This window comes from Opisthocomus hoazin, chromosome 11, assembly GCF_030867145.1.
Source record: "Opisthocomus hoazin isolate bOpiHoa1 chromosome 11, bOpiHoa1.hap1, whole genome shotgun sequence".
NCBI lineage: Eukaryota > Metazoa > Chordata > Aves > Opisthocomiformes > Opisthocomidae > Opisthocomus > Opisthocomus hoazin.
In genome coordinates this window covers 15670297-15689750 of record NC_134424.1, presented here as the reverse complement: position 1 = coordinate 15689750, position 19454 = coordinate 15670297, and the positions used below count along the sequence as shown (strand labels likewise).

The 19454-nt window shown below is 36.6% G+C and overlaps 1 protein-coding gene across 5 annotated transcripts in view; it reads left to right on the top strand.

Moving 5' to 3' along the window:
* CACNA2D3 (calcium voltage-gated channel auxiliary subunit alpha2delta 3) overlaps nucleotides 1-19454 on the top strand; it is a 472558-nt gene that overhangs the window by 341892 nt on the left and 111212 nt on the right. For all 5 annotated transcript variants that reach the window (XR_012765257.1, XM_075432892.1, XM_075432891.1 and 2 more), the window contains 3 exons: nucleotides 6735-6806; nucleotides 7582-7662; nucleotides 11738-11812. Coding sequence is in view for 4 of the 5 variants with exons in the window: in XM_075432892.1 (XP_075289007.1) it covers nucleotides 6735-6806; nucleotides 7582-7662; nucleotides 11738-11812 (228 nt within the window). In the remaining variant the exon portion in view is untranslated. The remainder of the gene's footprint in view (nucleotides 1-6734; nucleotides 6807-7581; nucleotides 7663-11737; nucleotides 11813-19454) is intronic.

The following is a 19454-nucleotide window of genomic DNA, read 5'->3' as shown; positions in this document are numbered from 1 at the left end:
GGATATCTTTCCAGACTTGAAGGAATAAGAAACATCTGAGGGGCTCTACAGTGCAGTAGTCTCCCATAAGCATATATATCCATATGCATGAATCCACAAGCATTTAATATTTCACTGAACTGAATTCCCATGAATTCTTACTGCACCAATTTGACATTTTTGTAATTTCATTATCCAGTCAAGCACTGTCAAATCACTGTCATTTAATAGCTCTTTGAGGCTAAAGTTGCCTTGTGTTCTTCTTGTAATGCTGGTTCTGTGTAAATGGGGGCAGAGTTCTGCTTAAGTATTCCCAGAATCACCTGACAGAAGAGGTCTACGAGTTTTACTCATGATGTGAAAGAGATGGGAATACCTTCTGTTAAGGGCAAGACTGAAAGAAAGTGAATACATTAAGATCTTGAGTGGAAGCTAAGCTCAGGAGGAGATTAAATTGAGGTTTGTTTTGTTACTTTTGGTTTATTAATAAACCCTAGAGGGAATTATGTTATTGTGGTTTTATATTCTTAGCAGAAGATGAAATTTGTAGTGTATTCAAATGCAGAACTAAATCAGAAATTAACAGCTCAGCAAAAGGGTAGAAAATGGAAGAATTTTTGACATGGCTGGTGGAACAACAGCTGCTGTAATATGAAAACTTAATTGTATGCTGGCAGTACTGAAAAAGAGATGCTCATTCATCATAGGGAGGAGTCCATTTTTCTGGTTTTCAGAGAAGAAACTTGAATATGAAAAAATACCTTACTGCAAAGGAACTCTCCCTGTGCTGCGTACATACTCTGCCTAGGTTCTGGGGTTCCAATACGTAGCATGCTTTTGCCACAAGAAGGACTGTAATGAGCCTTCACATTGCTTTCACATTACTGTGGAGAATTTTTTCAGGATTAAACCACTGGCATAGACAGCAGAAGCCACTCAAGTCCCATACATTGTTGGGGACTCCCAGACCCATCTGCTGGTCCTATCCTGGCTGAGGAAACAGGCAGACCAGTACTAGTGAAAAGATTAGTCTGACTAGTAGAGTAGTGAAGACTACTGACCTTTGAGAGAACTGAATTTAGAGAGGAAGCACAGACTGATTGCGTTTATGAAGGAAGATGCCTTCATATGCAAATTGACGCAGACAATTTGTGTTTCTCCTCATGAAGATACCTTCCTGATTCATTAAGGGAGATGCTGATTATAGCTCTCATCAACCGTAATCAAAATGAATCAGTCAGAAAACAACTTAACTGCATTGAAGCAGAAGAAACTAAACTAAACTTTAGGTAATTTCTTTTTTTCTTTTTTTTTTTTCATTTTTTTTTTTCGCTTAACAGTGACCACTGTGTTTTATGGGGCAGGCTGCTTCTCCATATTACATTCCATGCGTCCAAAATAAAATATTCCAATATTCAGATGGATAAACAGTTTTTTGAATAAAATGTCTTTGCAGAATTCCTGTGATAAGGTAAACTCAGGATTTTGTTTTGAAATGCACAAGGCTCATGTAAACACGCTAATTTGGCTTTTGGAAAAGGAGGAACTTCTTGCTATTCTATGGGGAATAAATATCTAACAGAGTAAGGAAAATCTGAAAGGACAGGCACTTACTGCCGTACTGCATATACTCAGAATTCTATATTGTTTAGCATGAAGATGACTTACTCTGCAAGAGTGGAGGCTTGCTGATGTCAGACATTTGAGATGGTTAGTGCTTTTATAAATACAGATCTAAATAACTATAGGAAAGTATATATAAATATAAATATTTATTCTGTAACTATAAAAAAAATATAGGCTGGTCCCATTTGCCGTTTTTAAGAAATTACTTTCTGAGAAAGTGATCATACCTGTAATACCTTTTTAAAAAGCCATGAGTTATTTATTGCATGTTTTTCCATTTTTTATTTTTCTGTCCAAAATTTTTGGATCCTTATATTTCTTTTCTCATTTCAGTTTCATTTGGCTAATTTTAATTTGCTGACTGAAGCATCTGACAATGCCTTAAGCATTGCTCTTGAATTCTTGTATTTCTTGTGTTAGTTTACTTCTGTTTCCAGTAATCCAAAACCAAGAATATGAAGCAACTGGAGTTCACATCCACTCCTAAAACCAGGAATTACTTTCTTCAAAAATTGCAAGGGACCTTAACAAGCTTCTCTGTGCAGATACGTTTAAGTGGAACAAACTACTAAGTTAGTGTACAGATACCATCAATGGCCTAAAACTGTTAAATTGTTTTTCAGGGATTACTTTATGGTCATATTTTGCCAATATTCCTAAAAAGGCAACAACAATGAATAGCTGTCTAGAATTTTCAGAGGCATAATGAAATTAGATGCCCAAGTCCTGACAGAGGTCAGTGGGATTTGGAAACTAAACTTTGTGAAGCATCTTTGAAAATTTCATCCCTAGAAAATGTCAGCAATATCCAACAAGACCATTGTCTGAGACTATTTTTGTACTGTTGCAGTAGTTTTGGTTTGGTTCCATCTTGTACTCTGCAGGATGTTGTACTGAATCTGAGAAGTGTTTAGATGCATTTGAATGCTGCTTCTTATGTTGTTTAATTTTATAGCAAAAAATACTGAGCAATAAAATGTTTCAAAAGGCACTTCAAAGCACATACCTTTTCCTTAGTTCACATCTGTTGGTAGCCTCAAGTGTTGGAGCTTGCCAGTGGAATTTTTATTTTCCTGCAGGGTTAGGGATGATGAAGCAGCTTTTGTTTCCCAGCCTTTTTCTTGATATTATGTAACCACTTGAAAGAAATAAAAATATAGTAATTGATATGCTACTAAATAGGTAGGAGACAGGACTTTCATGTCAGTCAGAGCCTATGTGTGTTAACTAATATTGTGCCCCAGGTAAAGAATAAGCTTAGGCACTTCTCAGGGATATAAAGATTGAAGAAATAGGAAAGAGCTTGATTTGGTAATACTTAGACTGATGCGTAAAGAGACATTATTAAGCATTGGGGGAAAAAAACCCTGTATAGTAGTAGAGGGGAAGAAAACAAATAGAGCATTTTGTTTGAGAACAGAACAAGAGTTCTGGAGGAATTGAAAGTTATTAGTGACTCTGCATATATATTTAGATGAGGTTCCAACATTTGGGTGAACTTTGGTCCGAATTAATCCTTATGTATGAACACAAGTGGTCTCCTAGCAACATTTTGTTTCGGCAGAAACCATATACATAACAAATATAATATTGTGTGAATATATTTTTGTCAAACCTTACTCTTTGTTTCCCATGAACCCTGTCAACCCCTGGAATATGTAGGGGTTAGTAAGGATGAACCAAGTAAGTTTAGCATGTAGTTTTAAACAATTTTGAATCATCATACTGTGGGGAATTATTATGCCACATAAAGCATACCTTTGTAAAAATGGCAGTAACTATTAGTATTAGCATTAGTTACTTCTAGGAGACTGGAAAGATTAAATTGGATAAGGTACAGCCTACTGAAAGATTGAGATAAAGTTCATGGTGCTTTATGTTTCAGTCATTCCCAAGGACCCTTCACTGTATGTAACTAGTAACCATCCATCTGGTGACATTATTACATTATATTAGGATAAGCATCATTCTCTGTATTTGCCAATAACACTAAAAAAACCCTGCTTTTATGTGTAACCAAGTTATTTGTTGCCTGCTTAGAAACATGCGTTTTGTGCTTATTAAAGAAAAAAAGTCATTCTTCAAGATGTTTCTTGTAAGAAATGTTTGACTACAGTATTTTCTTTTTTACATGTTTACATAATTCTTTTCTGAGACTATGACTTTGTGATGTCCAGTTGATAAGTTTGGGAATCATAAGGATTGTCTACATTTTCTGTTGGGGAATAACAAATAATAATTGTGTAACCAAAAAGTTTATTATTAATTACACAATAACCTTGAATTTTTAAATTTAGTACAGTCATTCAGAGACTTTATCGTTATATATTAATTTTTTAATTCTAAATTTGTGATATTTAACATTTTTCATTAAGTGCTAACTTCTAATTATTTGCTGATGATTAAAAAAAAAAATCCTAGCCAGTCCTGAGGATGCCAGTGATACGTTTGTTCTGAATGTAACTAATATAAGCTGAAGTTTTATCAGTGATTAGAGAACATATTATCATTTGTGTTTTTTTTCTCAGAATCACTAAATTTTTCAAACACTTGCATGAGCTGTTACAGAGTTCTGCTATATGTAAGAAATTGTCAGACTTACAAAGCAACAGTACAAAATACATAGATCATGGCTTTCTTTGCAATTTATTAACAGACTCTAGCATTAATTGTCTTAGCAGAAGTACCCAGTGGCTAACATTCTACTATTTCAAAGTATTTCTGCCAAAATGTCATTGCCCAGGGAATAAAGCTGTGCTCCTTTCTGGCAGATAATTCCTCACAATTTAACAATTTTTGTGAAGCAAATACTGCAGCTTGAGTTGGTGACTCAGTGAAACATCGCAAATACAAGTCACCTATCATCCAGTTATTTGCTGATTTCACTTATGGAAGTGGCCAACAACCTGTTCATCTGACAAACAAACAAAAGACCAAACAGGCTGGACTATGACTGCACTTTGATCAAAATGATTGCAGCAGCCAACCCTTGGTGGTACTTGTAGATACTATAATTACAGGGCGATCATTCTCTGCATGCTTCCATAGTTAGTTTTGAGAGTTAATGACCTGTTCTCTCAGAATTTTCCAGGAACTCCAAAGTTTTTTTTTCTCCTTTTAAAAAATTTCAAACCCCTAAAACTTCATTGACAATCCCTTGGCTGGCATCCTATCCAACAAATTGTTTCTAGTAATCTCCTGAGAGTGAGTGGACTCATGAAATAATACCATACTGATACTTGACAAATACACAATGTCAGAGAAGAACAACCCTGGGCAATCATATAAGATCTCAAAATGGTCCAAATGTCACCCCATAATCAGTAGAATGCTTTTTCACCTCCTGGTGTACGTGTGTTTGGGACTATTGACTGTCATATCACGGAAGGCTCCTCTCCATACAAATCATGTCAGTGTGCTTGACTGTACTGCTCTGGCCAAGGGGAGTAAATTCTTACATGAGTTCAGCCGCATTTGACTTTCAAGTGCAACCTCTGAACATCCAGTGTTTTGCTGAGTTGTTTTTGGTTTTGTTTTTTTTAGTTTTATTTAATAACTTGCTGTTGCTTAATAGACCAAAGATTATACCAGGGCTGGAAATATCTCTCCTTTTTGAAAAGGAAAACAAACATAAAAAAGCAAACATGATCATAAGTTGGTTCCACCTTATGTCCCCATTGATTCCTTATCAGATGTCAATCTTCTTGATCCTAAATCCCATTTATGTTCCTGTCTGATGTCTGCAAACATTCCTTTTCTCCATGTGATAGTGCCGTGCTTCAGGAAAGATACTTGTTTGAGAAACTGAAACCCTCCTGAAGCAGCCTGGGAGCTGCAAGACATGTGATGTTCTAGATTTTGTCTGATTTGTTAATGTGAAACATGCTTGATTGATAAAATATCTTGGTTATAATATATGACTCGCATTCTGAAAATTTGGGGAGTTGATAGCTGTTGCTTCACTAATAACAAAAGCTTTGTTAACAAAAAATCAAAATTGCAGCAATTCTCAAAAAAAGTGTATTGGAAATAGTGCTTAAGTATAGAAAAAGTGATACTGATGTAAGGGTAGTAGGAGAATATCACAGTTGCAATTGGGCATGACTGTCACCTACAGTATTTCTCTGGAATATCGTCTCTATTGCCTTGTCCATTTGGCTAAACACAGATGCAACAAAGCAGACTTTAACTGTATTCCACCAAATCTCCAGTTGTGATTATAACTGGATATGTCATGCTTTTAAATATTGAATAAGCCTCTTCAGTTTTAAACATCTTCCCAAATTATAGGGGCAGAAAGAGTATAACAGTAACTCTCAACTTCTTGCTTGAGTTATCTTTCATATGTAACTGGTGAAGATCTACAGGCACACAGAGCAATGCTTGTCTTGAGCGTCACAGTTAGCCTTTGCCTTATGGCAAAGATGTAGTCTGGCCAGAGGGCGTGAACAGAGGATAGTCTGAGCAATGTCACTCTCCTGTGGGCAATGATAAGCATTCTGCGTGTTTCTCTTGAATGGAACCAAGGTCGGGAGATCTGTGTTCTCCCTAAATTGAAGAAATATGTTGAAACCTCATGTGCAGAATCAGCTAATGCTTCGTGCCACCTCTTTGTCCAGCAAACTGAAACCGGATGGAGCAAAAAGACTCCTGGGATCCTAACTGGCTGTCATCCATTCTGCTGCTGTGTTAGCTGATGAGATCTCAGTCTGGACCAGAAATAAAGTGTATGCAACTCATGACCTCTTGTTCCTTGCTGGGAGAAAACAGCCTAAAGCAACGTTGGCAGAACTGACACTGGGAAAACTGTAGAACAGAGCTCCAGCTGCTTTGCTACTGCACATGCTGCTTCCACATTTCAGCCCTTTCGTATGTCTCATGGGAGACTGCCATAGGAATGAAGATGAGGCATCTTTCCTGCCAATGCAAACGGTGGGGTGGGCAGAGCTGGTATAGTTGAGATGGGGCTGGGGCTGGGCTGCACTGACTGCAAGTCTAACTACATAAGCGTCATTTAGATAAATTGCCTTATCTCATTTAAAATGAAGAAAATGTAGTTAAAAAATGCAATCGCATGTCTGCAATTATTCCTTAGTTCTTAAGAGATAATATTTCTTTTTCAAATATAGCTTGCTGATGATCAGGGATTGGTGTTGATGACAACTGTTGCCATGCCAGTATTTAGTAAGCAAAATGAGACTGTAAGTACTCAGACCATTTCTGTCATGTGTTAATGGGGTGATTGCAGTGAAGTTGCTTTCAGGGACTTCATAAGATTTTAGCCTACGCTAAATATTTTTCTTCTGCTTATTTTGCCTGAAGTTGGTATCCCTTTGTAGCATAAAAATGTGGACAAATAATCCCAAATAACTGTACTAAAGAAATCATAGTAAAATAATGAAAACCTATGTCTAAGAGAAAATCTTAGATGATGCCTTAGGGTTTTCTTACTTCTACATTACCTTTTTACAGCAAATCTATATCCTTTTCTTCTTTGCACTAATATGCTTCTATTTCGTAGACTCAGAATTTAATTAGTCGTATATATATTATGTATATATCTGTTTACTAATGTAACAACTTATGAAAGAAAATTACATGTACTTTCCCCTTAATGCTTAATCTTTCTCTTTTGTTTATCAAATGATAGGAGAAATTGGGAAAGAGTGGAGCAACATATTTTAACAGTAATTTCTAATTCAAAAACTGTTTTGCGTGGGGAAATATTCTGTTGAGGGACTCAATAGCTATCAAAAGCTTGCATGCCTTTACTATGTGAATTGCAGACAAAGTAGAAAAGAGCAATATTATTGATTAAATGACTATTTGATCAGATGAGTTTTATCAGCATCTGCTTTCCCCACTTTTTAAATAATTTGTCTGTTATCTATTAATTTCTGCAGAGTAGCTGAAATGAGCGCTGAGAATGTTCATTGTTATTGTGGTTACAAGTGCATCTTGTATTGTTCTTTTCAGAGATCTAAAGGGATTCTGCTGGGAGTAGTTGGCACAGATGTTCCAGTTAAAGAGCTTTTAAAAACTATTCCAAAATACAAGGTAATACGCAAAAGATAATATGTCCTTTATACTCAGCATAATATCTATAATATAATTTATTTAGTATGTTAATATTGTTTATATTGATGTAGCTCCATTATTTCACTCATTTTCCTCAGGAATTTTAGCTCCATAGTGTCTGATGGCTAAATGTCATTGGTCTTGAAATCAAGTGTAGTTTTTAATAGCAAAATTAATATATGGCTTGATCTTCATGTTTTTGCAGATCACAGTGTGCTCTAGAAGGTAATATTAACTATTGTCCATAATAAAATCAATGTTCATGCTGAATTCATGAAAAATTCATGCTGAAAATCTGCAGAACTTTGTATGAAAACCATACAAAAATCTATCCTTAACATGGCTTTAGGCTTCCTGCCTTGTGTAGCAGTTCCTGTCCCAGTTCCACGTCCCAGATTAGTCCTTTCCTTGAATTGAAGCAAGTGGCACATTTCAGGAATTTGAAGAAGTTCCTGCTTAACCAGACTAGTGATTCCTTCTCTCCTACCTAGGATTTGCTAGATATTTCCCTCTGCTTAGTTTTACAAAGTCAGAGACAAATCTACTTAAAATATTCTTAAAAAATATTTATCATGGAAGTTTTCAAAACTTGATGCACTTCATCTATTGTGAAGCATTTGTAACTCAGGAAAAGTAGAGTTCAGGCAAATGCAAAGATATAATTACTTTTCATTTAAATTTGATGCAATACATTAGTATTTCACTACTTCTCCGTGTCTAAAATGCTTTAATATAGTGCTGTTTTGTTCACAAATGAAAATTAAGTGAATGCTTTCCAGGTAATTCCTAGCAGAATCTTTTTGCAAGACAAATAAGCACATAACACAATACTGCAGCCAGCCTTTACAAAAGAGGCCAGCTATTGGAATAGATACATTTTGACATGTACCTGTAGTGAACATAAATTTGTATATCATACTTCCCTCTTAATTGGCTGCCATGCTCTCATTCACTGATTCCTAAGAGGGTGAAGGAATGAGCTGACTTATGAGTGCCTTTGAACATTCCTGCATGTTTTTGTAGATAATTCTGTTTAAGAGGAAAAAACAATCCCTCTATCAATTCTAATTTTAATATATTAGCAATTACCAAATTATTTCATAGATCAATATGCAGTAACTGGAAAATTTAAAATAAATGAGGATTAGATAAAAATAATGCGTAAAATACTGGCAAGGATGTTGATGTGCTGGAGTAATTTCCTGGGGCCTGGACCCCACTAGGCTAGCGGCTATACAGGCACAGAACAGAAAGGCTGTCCCAGCTGGAGAAAAGCTTGCAGGCTGTGGGAAGAGGCAGCAGATAACTACATGCTGATAGCAGAACGTAATGAACAGAGACATTGCTGGTCAGGATAAATAACATAGAACAGTCTCAGCGTGCTAATCACCAAAGTTGGTTAACCGCAACGTGTATTATACTTTTGTGTATGCAGAAATACAGAATCAGTAGAAAGTAGAAGAGAAAGGAGCAAAATTTGCTCCTTTGCAATCTTTGGAGCAACCTGCTAAGGAGCTATGGGTAGAGCAAGTTTCATTTGTAATGAGAAGGAAGAAGAACAATGTTGCAGTAACTGCAGAAATGAAACCCTGGCTATGCATGGCAGGACAGAGAAGGCCATATCACGGCGCTGTTATTCAGATGTCATCGGTAAGATTTGAACATAGTCTGAATACAAGAACCTAGAGAGAGTGTGAGGCCTGAATAACAGGTATTACAGCTGAGTGTGATTCAGAAAAGGAGAAGATAGGCAGGAAAATTAAAATTCCTGGTTTTGTCATATGATACTATATTTTTTAAGACTTCATTTCTGTGGAAGTAATACACGATCCTCTTTCTGAATATTAGACTTTTTATTTGAAGGTACGTTTTATATTGCAGGATGTAATGCAAGAGAGGATTATTACAGGAGGCATCAATATCATGCAATACAGTTAGGTTAGTGAAATCACTTGAGTTATAACTTCCAGTCTCACATACCATAAACATTTCTGAACAGTAAAAAGACCATGCAATTGCAAGAGCATAATCACCCCTGGGACCCATTCCTGTAGAGGCAGCATGTGAAATAAAATTCACAGAGGGTTATAAAATGATTGGTTGGAAATAGAATTCTGCTGACCTGGAATTCTCTCAGCTTGGATGAGGTGGATTTTATGCCAAGGAAGACGAATAATAACAATAAGCTATTTTCAGGAGTCATTATCTAGACTAAACTTCCCCAGATGTCAGTGGCAGTTTCTCCTGGGTAAGATAGGGTTGGATTTAGTAATACTTAATTTTCACGTGGCATTTTATAGCAGTTAGAAGGAGTTTTTTCATTTCTGAATCTGTCATTTAAAGACAGAGTTCAAGGTTTAAAATGGCAATACTTCTGTAAGGGGTAGTATCTCTCAAATCAAAGCATTTTAAGTGCAGAGTGTGTGCAGTTTCACATATTGCACAACACACCATAAAATTCTACCCTTGGAGCCTGGGTATGCTTCAAATAGGCAAATATTTTTTTCCTGTGAAGTATACCACCCACATTTGTTTCCTCACCTGACTTCCATTGCTTGGATGTCATTCAGCAGTTATCAACACAGACAATTATACTTGAGATCTGATATTTAGCCAACAGCTAGTTCACTTGTCATACTATAATAGGTAAAATATGTCCACTGTTATTATTTTGGTTATCCCTGCTTTATGAAGATATGCCAAGAACATATCACCTTCTATTACTTTTGCTGAAGTTTATTGCTTTAGGAAAACTGCTTATTTATGAAACAATCTTCTATATGGCAGATACAGTTGACCAGATACAATCATTCACAGAGACGGTATAAATCTACCTAGTATGTTTTCTCTATGACCTTGCCGTAATATCATACTCTGGTTTTTATTTCCAGAAAATTACAGAAGCCAACAGACTTGCTGTACTACTTGCCTCTTAGAAATTATTCTGACTTGTCAGCCTTGCTTGTGTTGCTTTACACCAGACAAATTCCTAAGGACCCACTTGAGTAAAGCATTTAAGGATGTACTGAAGTAAAATAAAAAGGCTGTTAGTAGTGAGAAATGTAAAGCAAATACCAAAGAAAGATAGTTCTGGAGTTTTGGGTTTGTTTGTTTGTTTGTTTGTTTTTTTAACACCTCGGTGCATCAAGATGCTTAAATAAAGATATATGGGATGTTATGTTACTTCAGAACTGAAAAAAAATGGCTGAGAAAGTATAGTGAGATGTACTCTTTGCGTGGTAAAACTTACATACTGAAGCTGCAGAAAGATTCTACATTAGCAGCAAGTCTATGCTAAGAAGGAACATTTGAATGACCACATGAAAAATTTGAAGGTACATTTATTGCATTCGGTGGGTGCAATCAACTGTGTAATAGGCATATTTTTAAAAGAGCAGTATTGTTATTTAAACAAGTACAGCACTGAATTTGATTCTGTATACCGTTAGGCCTCATAAAGCATTTCATTGCTCTCAAATGATCTCCCATAGTTCCACTCGGTACAAATATGTGAACGTACAGGAGCCTTCTTCTGTGGCTCCTGAGGAGCTTGAGTTTTTCAACAGAGAGGTAAAATGTCTTAAGACTGGAAGATGTAAATATCGTATATGACAGGCCACTGCTTGCTCACTGTAATTGTACATTCAGTACCATTGCTTGAAATGATTCTTTGAATAAGTGAAGTAAGCTCTCCTGGGAACATGTGAATTTACCAAATTCCAGAATCCCTTCGCTCTGGCACATTCTATGGTGTCTCTTATATATGTGTATATCTAATTCACTCTAAAACACATAGAAATAAGTGCCCTAGATAGCAAAGTGTGTGTGACATTTTAAAATTGTGCTATATGCTGAATTCATCACAATGACAGGTTGTCATTTCCACAAAGTGTCAAGGATCAGAGCTTTGCATATATTATAATGAAATACTATGTGGATAAGGGTTATGAATGCCAGCTTTAAGCCCTAGATAACTAAATTCTTGCCTGATTTTTTGTTCAAGAATTTATGAAGACCATGCTAATTAGTATTTCTTTCATATTTACTCTTACAGTTAGGTATTCATGGATATGCTTTTGCAATTACAAACAATGGATATATTTTGACTCATCCAGAACTTAGGCCTTTGGTAAGAATACTATTTACTGATCTATTTTATTTAGGTATATATGTTGCATTTGCTTTTTCTTTCAGTGTCAATAATGTAATATTCGTTAAAAAATTAAATACAACAGATCAGTTACTTCACATTCCTTTATAACACATTATAATTCTTGGTACATTTACCTCTGGAAACAAAGGTTAGCATGAAAAAAATAAAGGAAAATAAATGTACAAGTTGTTTTTGCAAAAGATGCAGGCCTCCATTACTGCAAAATGGCAAAGTCAAAAATTGCTGTAATTATGTTCATTTTACATTGAAACAGAATGCTGGAATGCTCTATTGCTATGTAATAACTCCTATTTGTCATGTTTAAGTGTTAAAGCTAATTTAATATATGTGCAGAAATTTCAATAAAGCATATTCTTAAGCAAAATAGGGGCACAAGGGATTTTTGTACTAAAAGAGAAATAGCAGCAAATATTACCTTTAGTTTCCCTTCTCATCTTGTTTGCATTAATCACAGCAAGAAAAATAGAAGTGCCTGTTACACAAATGTTTATCAACTTAGCACCCTAGAGAACTGGTATGTTCTTGATTGCATCATTGTTTAGGAACAGCACTTGCAAGTGTTCCATCACTATCAACTCTTAGCAAAGTATTGGTATTAATAATTCGACTGCCGTATACACATGGATACCATATGTATTTCTCATGCATGCACTTCAAATAAAGTCCGATTTCAACAACATTTTAGTAGAAAACAGAAATATTAATTGGATGGATAATTTAACACAAAAATAAAATTATTGAAAAGCATGATTTATTAAGTCATTACCATATCTAATGTTTTCATTCAGCAAAAGAATTTGTCTGTGTAAGATCTGGGCTAGGAGTTACACACTTAACTAATACTTGTATTTGCACTTTTTGTTTCCCCATTTATGTTTTAACTGGAGTAGAGCTTATGAAAAGTTCAACAGGGAGACTTCCATGGGTGAATGGAAAAACATTTTCCCAGTAACTTCACTGTAAAATGGACAGAGAATCTAATGGCAAAGCAGACATAGTATCTTGGAAGGAATTTTAAAATAAATAGTTTAATTGTAATTTTTCTTCTAAGAATATCATCCATGATTGTGGATGGCAGAATTTTTTGCAACCTGGCAAAGCCAATACCTGTAGAGAATTTGGCAAATTACTGACCAATAAGCAATACGATTCTCAGAAATGGCTCTTGCAAATGATCCCATTGGCTTTTTTACCATTTTGGTGGTGAGCCACTAAAGCTATATATCCAGGTATAGACAGATCAGACCCTGGTCAGTTAAATTAACATGCTCCAGTGGCCTTTTTCACCTCTACAAGCCCCACAGATGATTTCCCATAATTATGAATTTGTATCTTCTTGTTGTATGGGAATTAGGACCTCTCCTGCCAAATATATAAAAGGGAGTGAAAAACTTCCAGCCTCAGTAGAAGCAGTTTACTCTTAAGGAAGGTAAAAAACCCTCTAAATTGATATCTAAGCATTTCACCCCTTAGTCAAAATGTGTTTTGTCTCTACAAGATATTACATACTTGAGAAATATTAAGTGTAGTATTTATGAGGATGATTCACCATACCTAGCGCCATCTAGTCCAGAATCCCATTTCCAGCAGTGTCCAGCATGAGATTGTTCCTGAGGAAGATGCAGGAACTGAGCAAGAGGATCTGGGAAAACTTGCAGCAGTCAGTATAACTTTTAAGAGTTTCAGATAGGCTTCTGCTCATACGCATTTAGTTCTGACATTTTCACATTACGACTGTTAGAGTGGATGCTTCTGTTATCCATACTAACATAGTCGTTTTTGTCAGTCTGCTTGACTTCTCATAGTAGCGACTGTCATATTTTAACCATTTATGCACAGTTTTTATTTTTAATTCAATTTTTAAATTTCATTACAAGTAGTTCTTATATTATGAATATGCAAAGCAGAAGCTCCTGATCTATTTTTTCTATTCCATTTCTTTCTTTGTGTAATAATTTGTGATTATTATCTCATTGAATCTTCTCATCCCAAGAAACAATCAATATCTTTAGTCTTGCTCTAATGCTTTTCTGCTCTTACTTTCTGCATTTTGGTATTTTGTTGTCATGTTCTCTGTATTTTTCTGGCCTCTTATTTATCCATTCTTCCATGTTCTTTCATTTTCTTACTGAGATTGCCCACTGAGCTTTATTTGGTAAACATAGCAGAGAAGAGGCAGCAATAGGGGCTGTACAAAACCTCCTTAGAGCACCTGCATTATATAAAAAGCTTTTTAATGCACCTTCAGGTCTCTTCTGCTGCATCTTCACTGCTTTGTTACCTCAGCTAGCTTGTCCATGTCAAATGACTATTTGTGTAATTTTGCTTTTATCTCGCATCCAGCTGCACCATAGACGTAACCTAAAAATTGCTTAAAAGAGCCAAAGTTACAAGCACGCTAACTAGATGTAAAATTTGACTGTCATAGCATTCTGTATATTTTCCTACAATTTGCTATTTGAAAATTTATATTAGACTAGTTATGTTAATTTTCCTCAGTGGTTAAAATGCTCAAATAAATGTTGTTGTGTTTTAATGTAAACTGTATTAAACTTTTTTTTTGGGGGGGAATGCCAGTGTGGAGAAAAGTTGTCTTTAAAATTTTTAGTTATTGCAATGGAAAATGTGATCTGGAATTGTTTTTAGTTCATGATTGGTCACTACCTTCATTCTCTGTATGTATTTAAATTTTGTAAATATGTTTTTTTAATATCTCATTCTAAATTGGATATAACTGCATTGTTTTGTATAGCGTTCCCCAGGTTTCATGATACTGAGATCATGACTTGGTCTTGATTCCTAAAATTGCTTTTGAGATCTTCAGATATCGCAGGTACATCTGACAGCCTGTATTTGCAAGCCATAGGAATATATATTTGAAAGTTCCCTATCTAAATCATGAGAGTTCAACAACAGATGCATTTGCTGTACTGTCCCTTTTTATTCTGGAAAATTAATTCCTTAAAAATATTAGTATTTATTCATTGTGGAATAGATATTTTAATGAACAGAAGGTAATGAAATCCAGGAACAGTAGATAGCTTTAAGTTTGACTGACAAAATGTGTTATCCTCTTTCATTATTTCTGCTGTGGTGGCATGCTGTAATGAGGCAAAAGGTGGTTTTCTGTTACTACCCCTCGCCCCAGTGAACATCTTGAAGGCACTTATTACTTATACACCAGTCTCTCTTCTTAAAATCAAAATGTTGGGCAGCAGCCCATAACCTGTCAGCTGCAGGGAACTCATGGTGGTGATATATTCACAGTCCGTTCATTTCGGTTTTTTGGAAGAGTCGATTTTACCTCTGGGTTCTGTCAGTGTTGCGCAATGGAAGTCTTCTGTTGACTTCAGTGGAGTTTTTGAGAGTGAAGCGCTTGCTGGCCTGGGCCCTTAGATTAATATTGCAGGCCCCGTCCTGCTATCATTCTAACTAGTGTCAAAGCATTCCATGAAATTTGTGACAGTATGTGAAAATAGGCAGGTACAGCCGGAATTAGATAGCTCACCAAAGATAATACATAAAATTATTTGGGTGAGTTAGCGTTTACATTCAAGTTACATTCATTACTGACTTGATCCACACTGGTTTATACTGCTGTTATGTTTTCCTGTTGTGATGCAAAGCTAGACTATTACTAGACTCTGGAGTCAATAACCCCAGCGGCCGTATCTTAGTTCTGAAGCTGACATACTGCGTTTTAAGGAATTGTCTTATGGGACGCTGAGCAGACAGGCAGGACAGCCAGCAGTTGCAGAGGAAGAATGCGTTCTCTTGCACCAGATTTTTATCTTATGTTGACCAGTATATTTAATCATTAAGCTAGCTACATTTTTGTGCTGATTATCCTATTGGGTTTATGTTTAAAAATGTTTTTCCTGGAGATTTCCTCTCTTGTTTCTTCTGCTTTTTTTTAATAAACTCGGCTTTCGGTTGGGACAGCTGGTTGCAGGCGCGTGGGCAGCTGGTGAGAGTAATTGAAGGAAGAAGTGGGAAGTACTTTTAGATATTTGGAAGGCATGTGTAGAGGTTTGTGGCAGTTGCTGAAGTAGCCCACAGACTGCCAGCTCGGCACTGGCTGGAAGTGTTCACAGCTGAGTGTTGCCGTAGAGGGACCAGAAAGAACTTCTGGTTCCATTCTTCTCTAGAAGACATTGATAGAGCCATGAGTCTTAACAAACAGCTTGATAAATCATGATTGTCAGGGAATAAGGATCCCTTGCGAATTCCTGTTGGAGAATAGAAAGAGATAGCTTATGAGGCCTTGCCTATTAAATGGTTGCATGTAAATTACCTATATGGTGCACGTGCACAGAAACTCTGACACTACCTCCCTTCCTTTTGTTGCCCTTTTCCTCCCCACCTTTTCCTCTACCTTAGGTCGCGCCACCCCTTTCGGCCCACTGCATCGCATCGGCACAGGATGGATCTCCCAGCGGTGACCGCCTGCCCAGGCCCGGACTCCCCCACAGCCGCCGCCGGCCCGCAGCCTTGCCGCGGGCGGCGGGGCCCGGAGCGGGGGGGCGGTGCCAGCGGCTGCGCTGCGGGCTAGGGACCATGCGGTGGCGCCCCAGCACCGCCGAGGGTCCCGGGGGCGGCCCCCTCCGCGCCCGGCCCTGCCGCGCCGGCTGGTGCCGCTGGGCGGGCGGGGGGTGCGAGCTGCCGCCTGCGGGTCCGGGGGCTCGGCTTGGCTGGAATTGCGGTGGAAAAGTGCCTTTGTCGCCTTCCTGCTGCATTTCAAAGCCTTCTGTTTTTTTTTTATTTACGTAGTGGATGAGTAGGTTTTAAATGTTTTTACACGTCACAGGCTTTTTAGAGTGCATTTCCTACCAAGAATACTCCAGTGGTAACTCGAGAAACTATAGCTGATGGTAATGATAGGTCAAATTTCTTTTAATAATCCTCTATCAGAATGCTCCTAGGAGTTGCATTTTGATTAAAAGTCTATATTTTTACAGGGCAGAGTTTTATTTTCCACGAGACAATATTTTGAATTCTATGATGTAATTTTGAATTGTGTATTTGCTTTAAAACCACGAGTTACTGTTTAGAAAAAACTGAGTTTTTGGGGAGTTCAAAAGTGGATGTTGAGATTTTCAAGGCCATTGCTTGGTTTCTGAGGCTCCTTGACATGCTTGAAATGTGTACGTGAAGACAAAGTTTTTCTCAGCAACAGTTATGTCAGATTCAATTCCTTGCTTTTCGGTGTCCTCTTAGCACCTGCAGTGTGCTAGGTGTTACTCCAGTGAATATTAGAAAGCAAAATATGTCGTGAGGATGTTACAGTTTGCCAAAGAAATGAGTTTACTGAATGTAAAGGAAGAGTAATAAACAAGCTATGTATGCCTTTTGCATACACTTAAAAAACGAGCACTGTATTAATTATGGCTCATTGCTTGATACTGTAACTGTCATTGTCCAGTCTGTTAAATGCTGGTGCCAGAGGAAAACTGCTTTCTTAGGAGAGTGTAGTGGGAATACAGAGGAATTAAGGAGCCACTGGCAAGTTAGTGTCTGCCATAGGCACAGAGTGACACCTTTGTGAATCTTATCTGGTGTTAGGGGTTTGTACTGTTGCCTCCCAGTCCTAATGTTTGTGTGGTTTTCAGTGAATAATAGCAAGATTGCGAGTAGATTTTGTGAAGTCTGTGGCTTTTTTGATTCATAGTTGGCAATGGAATTTATATTTTAGTAAAGAGGGATTTTGTTTTTAGTAATTACTGGGTTCATTTAGGGTAGAATACTTGAAGCTCCTGAATAAGCAGCTGAAGTTCCTCAAGTAAAGAAAATATGCATTTAAAGAAAAACGCGTATGTTATGGAATTAAATTGCATCTTGTATTCAAATAGTACCATTTTTTTATAAATGTAAGATTAAGAATGTGTTGTAACTTATGACTTAATCTAATAACATCCATGATGACTAAGGATTTTGTAATATTTCTGAGTTTAAATCAAAATCCTCCATCTCCAAGAAGACTGAGGTGTATATTCATACTCTAAGTATAAGCTCTGGAAGGCTAGTAATGGTCTTTCAAAGGGCTATACGTGAATGCTCTTTTTATCACTGTAAACCAATTCAATTGATACATTGCTTTCTTTAGAATGATGCACATCTTTATTTAATTTGATCAGTCTTAACAGGGAAAGTTACACATAGAAATCAAAGCCCACGTGTATGTCATGGTACCCTCACTGAACTATATTGCTAATTTAGCTGCCTGAATAAGTTAACAGTTTAAGCTTAGAATGTTGACTGTCACGATATATCGTATTAAGCTAAAGGACCTGAAGTATTTAAAGATTGCTAGATGTATGTTAAATCTTTTGTCACTGTAAATTCTGGGAAAATTTGTTTCTCCTAATGTAGAAAAACAGAGAAATCCAAGTCTCAAGGGAAACATTAATGCCCCACTTAAGCAGTGTTAGCCTTTCATAAGCAGCAAATCTCATTTCTCTCTGGGGAGTCCCGCCTGGAACGTAAGATAACCTACGCTTACCCTTGCTTTATTCACCAACTCCATAAAACTCTACAGCTGTAGCTGACAGCAGAATATTTAAATGATTTGAACAGTGTAAATGCCTCACGTTCATTTAAATAACTGAAGAATTCAATCACTTGAATGCCAATGATTATTCCTATTGGAGTTTACATTTCAAAAAAGACAGCCCATCTGAATCCCTGTGAGAGCATTAAATTGCTGTCTAATTAGAAGTGCAAAATTACATATATTTAAAAGATAATTAAAGGTTTGAAGGCTGTTGAATAACTGGTTGTACATATAAATGGATCACTGAAAATTTGTTAGCAATATGTGAAGCTTTCTTTTATTCTTTGCTTTCAGCTTTGAAGTTAGGTATAACCGAGCTCATGGGTTTAAGTCTGGTAGTATTAAGATAAAGGCAGATGTTTTCAATTATTTCTACTCAAACCCCAAATAATTATAAGCAGCTGCCAGTTTTACATAATCCCAAATGATAAGGTCCTGAGAATGCAAATAAAATCCTAAGGGGTTGTTTTTTTCAGTGGAGCAAATCACATACATATTGTATTGCTAATCAACTGCAATCCACCTGAAAATGTGAGCTCAGCCGACGCAGTCTTTGTCCAGTCTGTAGGTGTATGACTTAAAGCTGTTTTTTGTATTTGCTTTTACCTCACTCTGTATATTTGCATATTTTATTTCATCAATTTAGACATTCCTGCACCATATGTAATGCAAACACTTTATGAGTGTAAGTAGACAGAGCAATTTAAATACATGTGGCATGAAAATTATTTTCTTCTATTACTTTGTTAGAGGGTTCTTCTGTGTACGTGGTACATCTGCTCGTTCCTACTTTTTCTCTGCCTGGAAACTTAGAATTGCATTATTCTCTTTTCCCCAACAAATGACGTGGCTCCTGTTATCAGCTTTTCACTACAGTATTTCTGTAAATTTTATAGTGTGGCAGTTTTTCACTGCCATCTGGCATGAAAAATCAGTCCAAAATAATTTTTTTTTGCTGCTGACTATAACTTAGAAGTCTCTTGATGAACATCTTAAATAATAGGCTTGTCGTGAAAATCTCTCTTTGGAATAGGAAGTTCTTTCTAT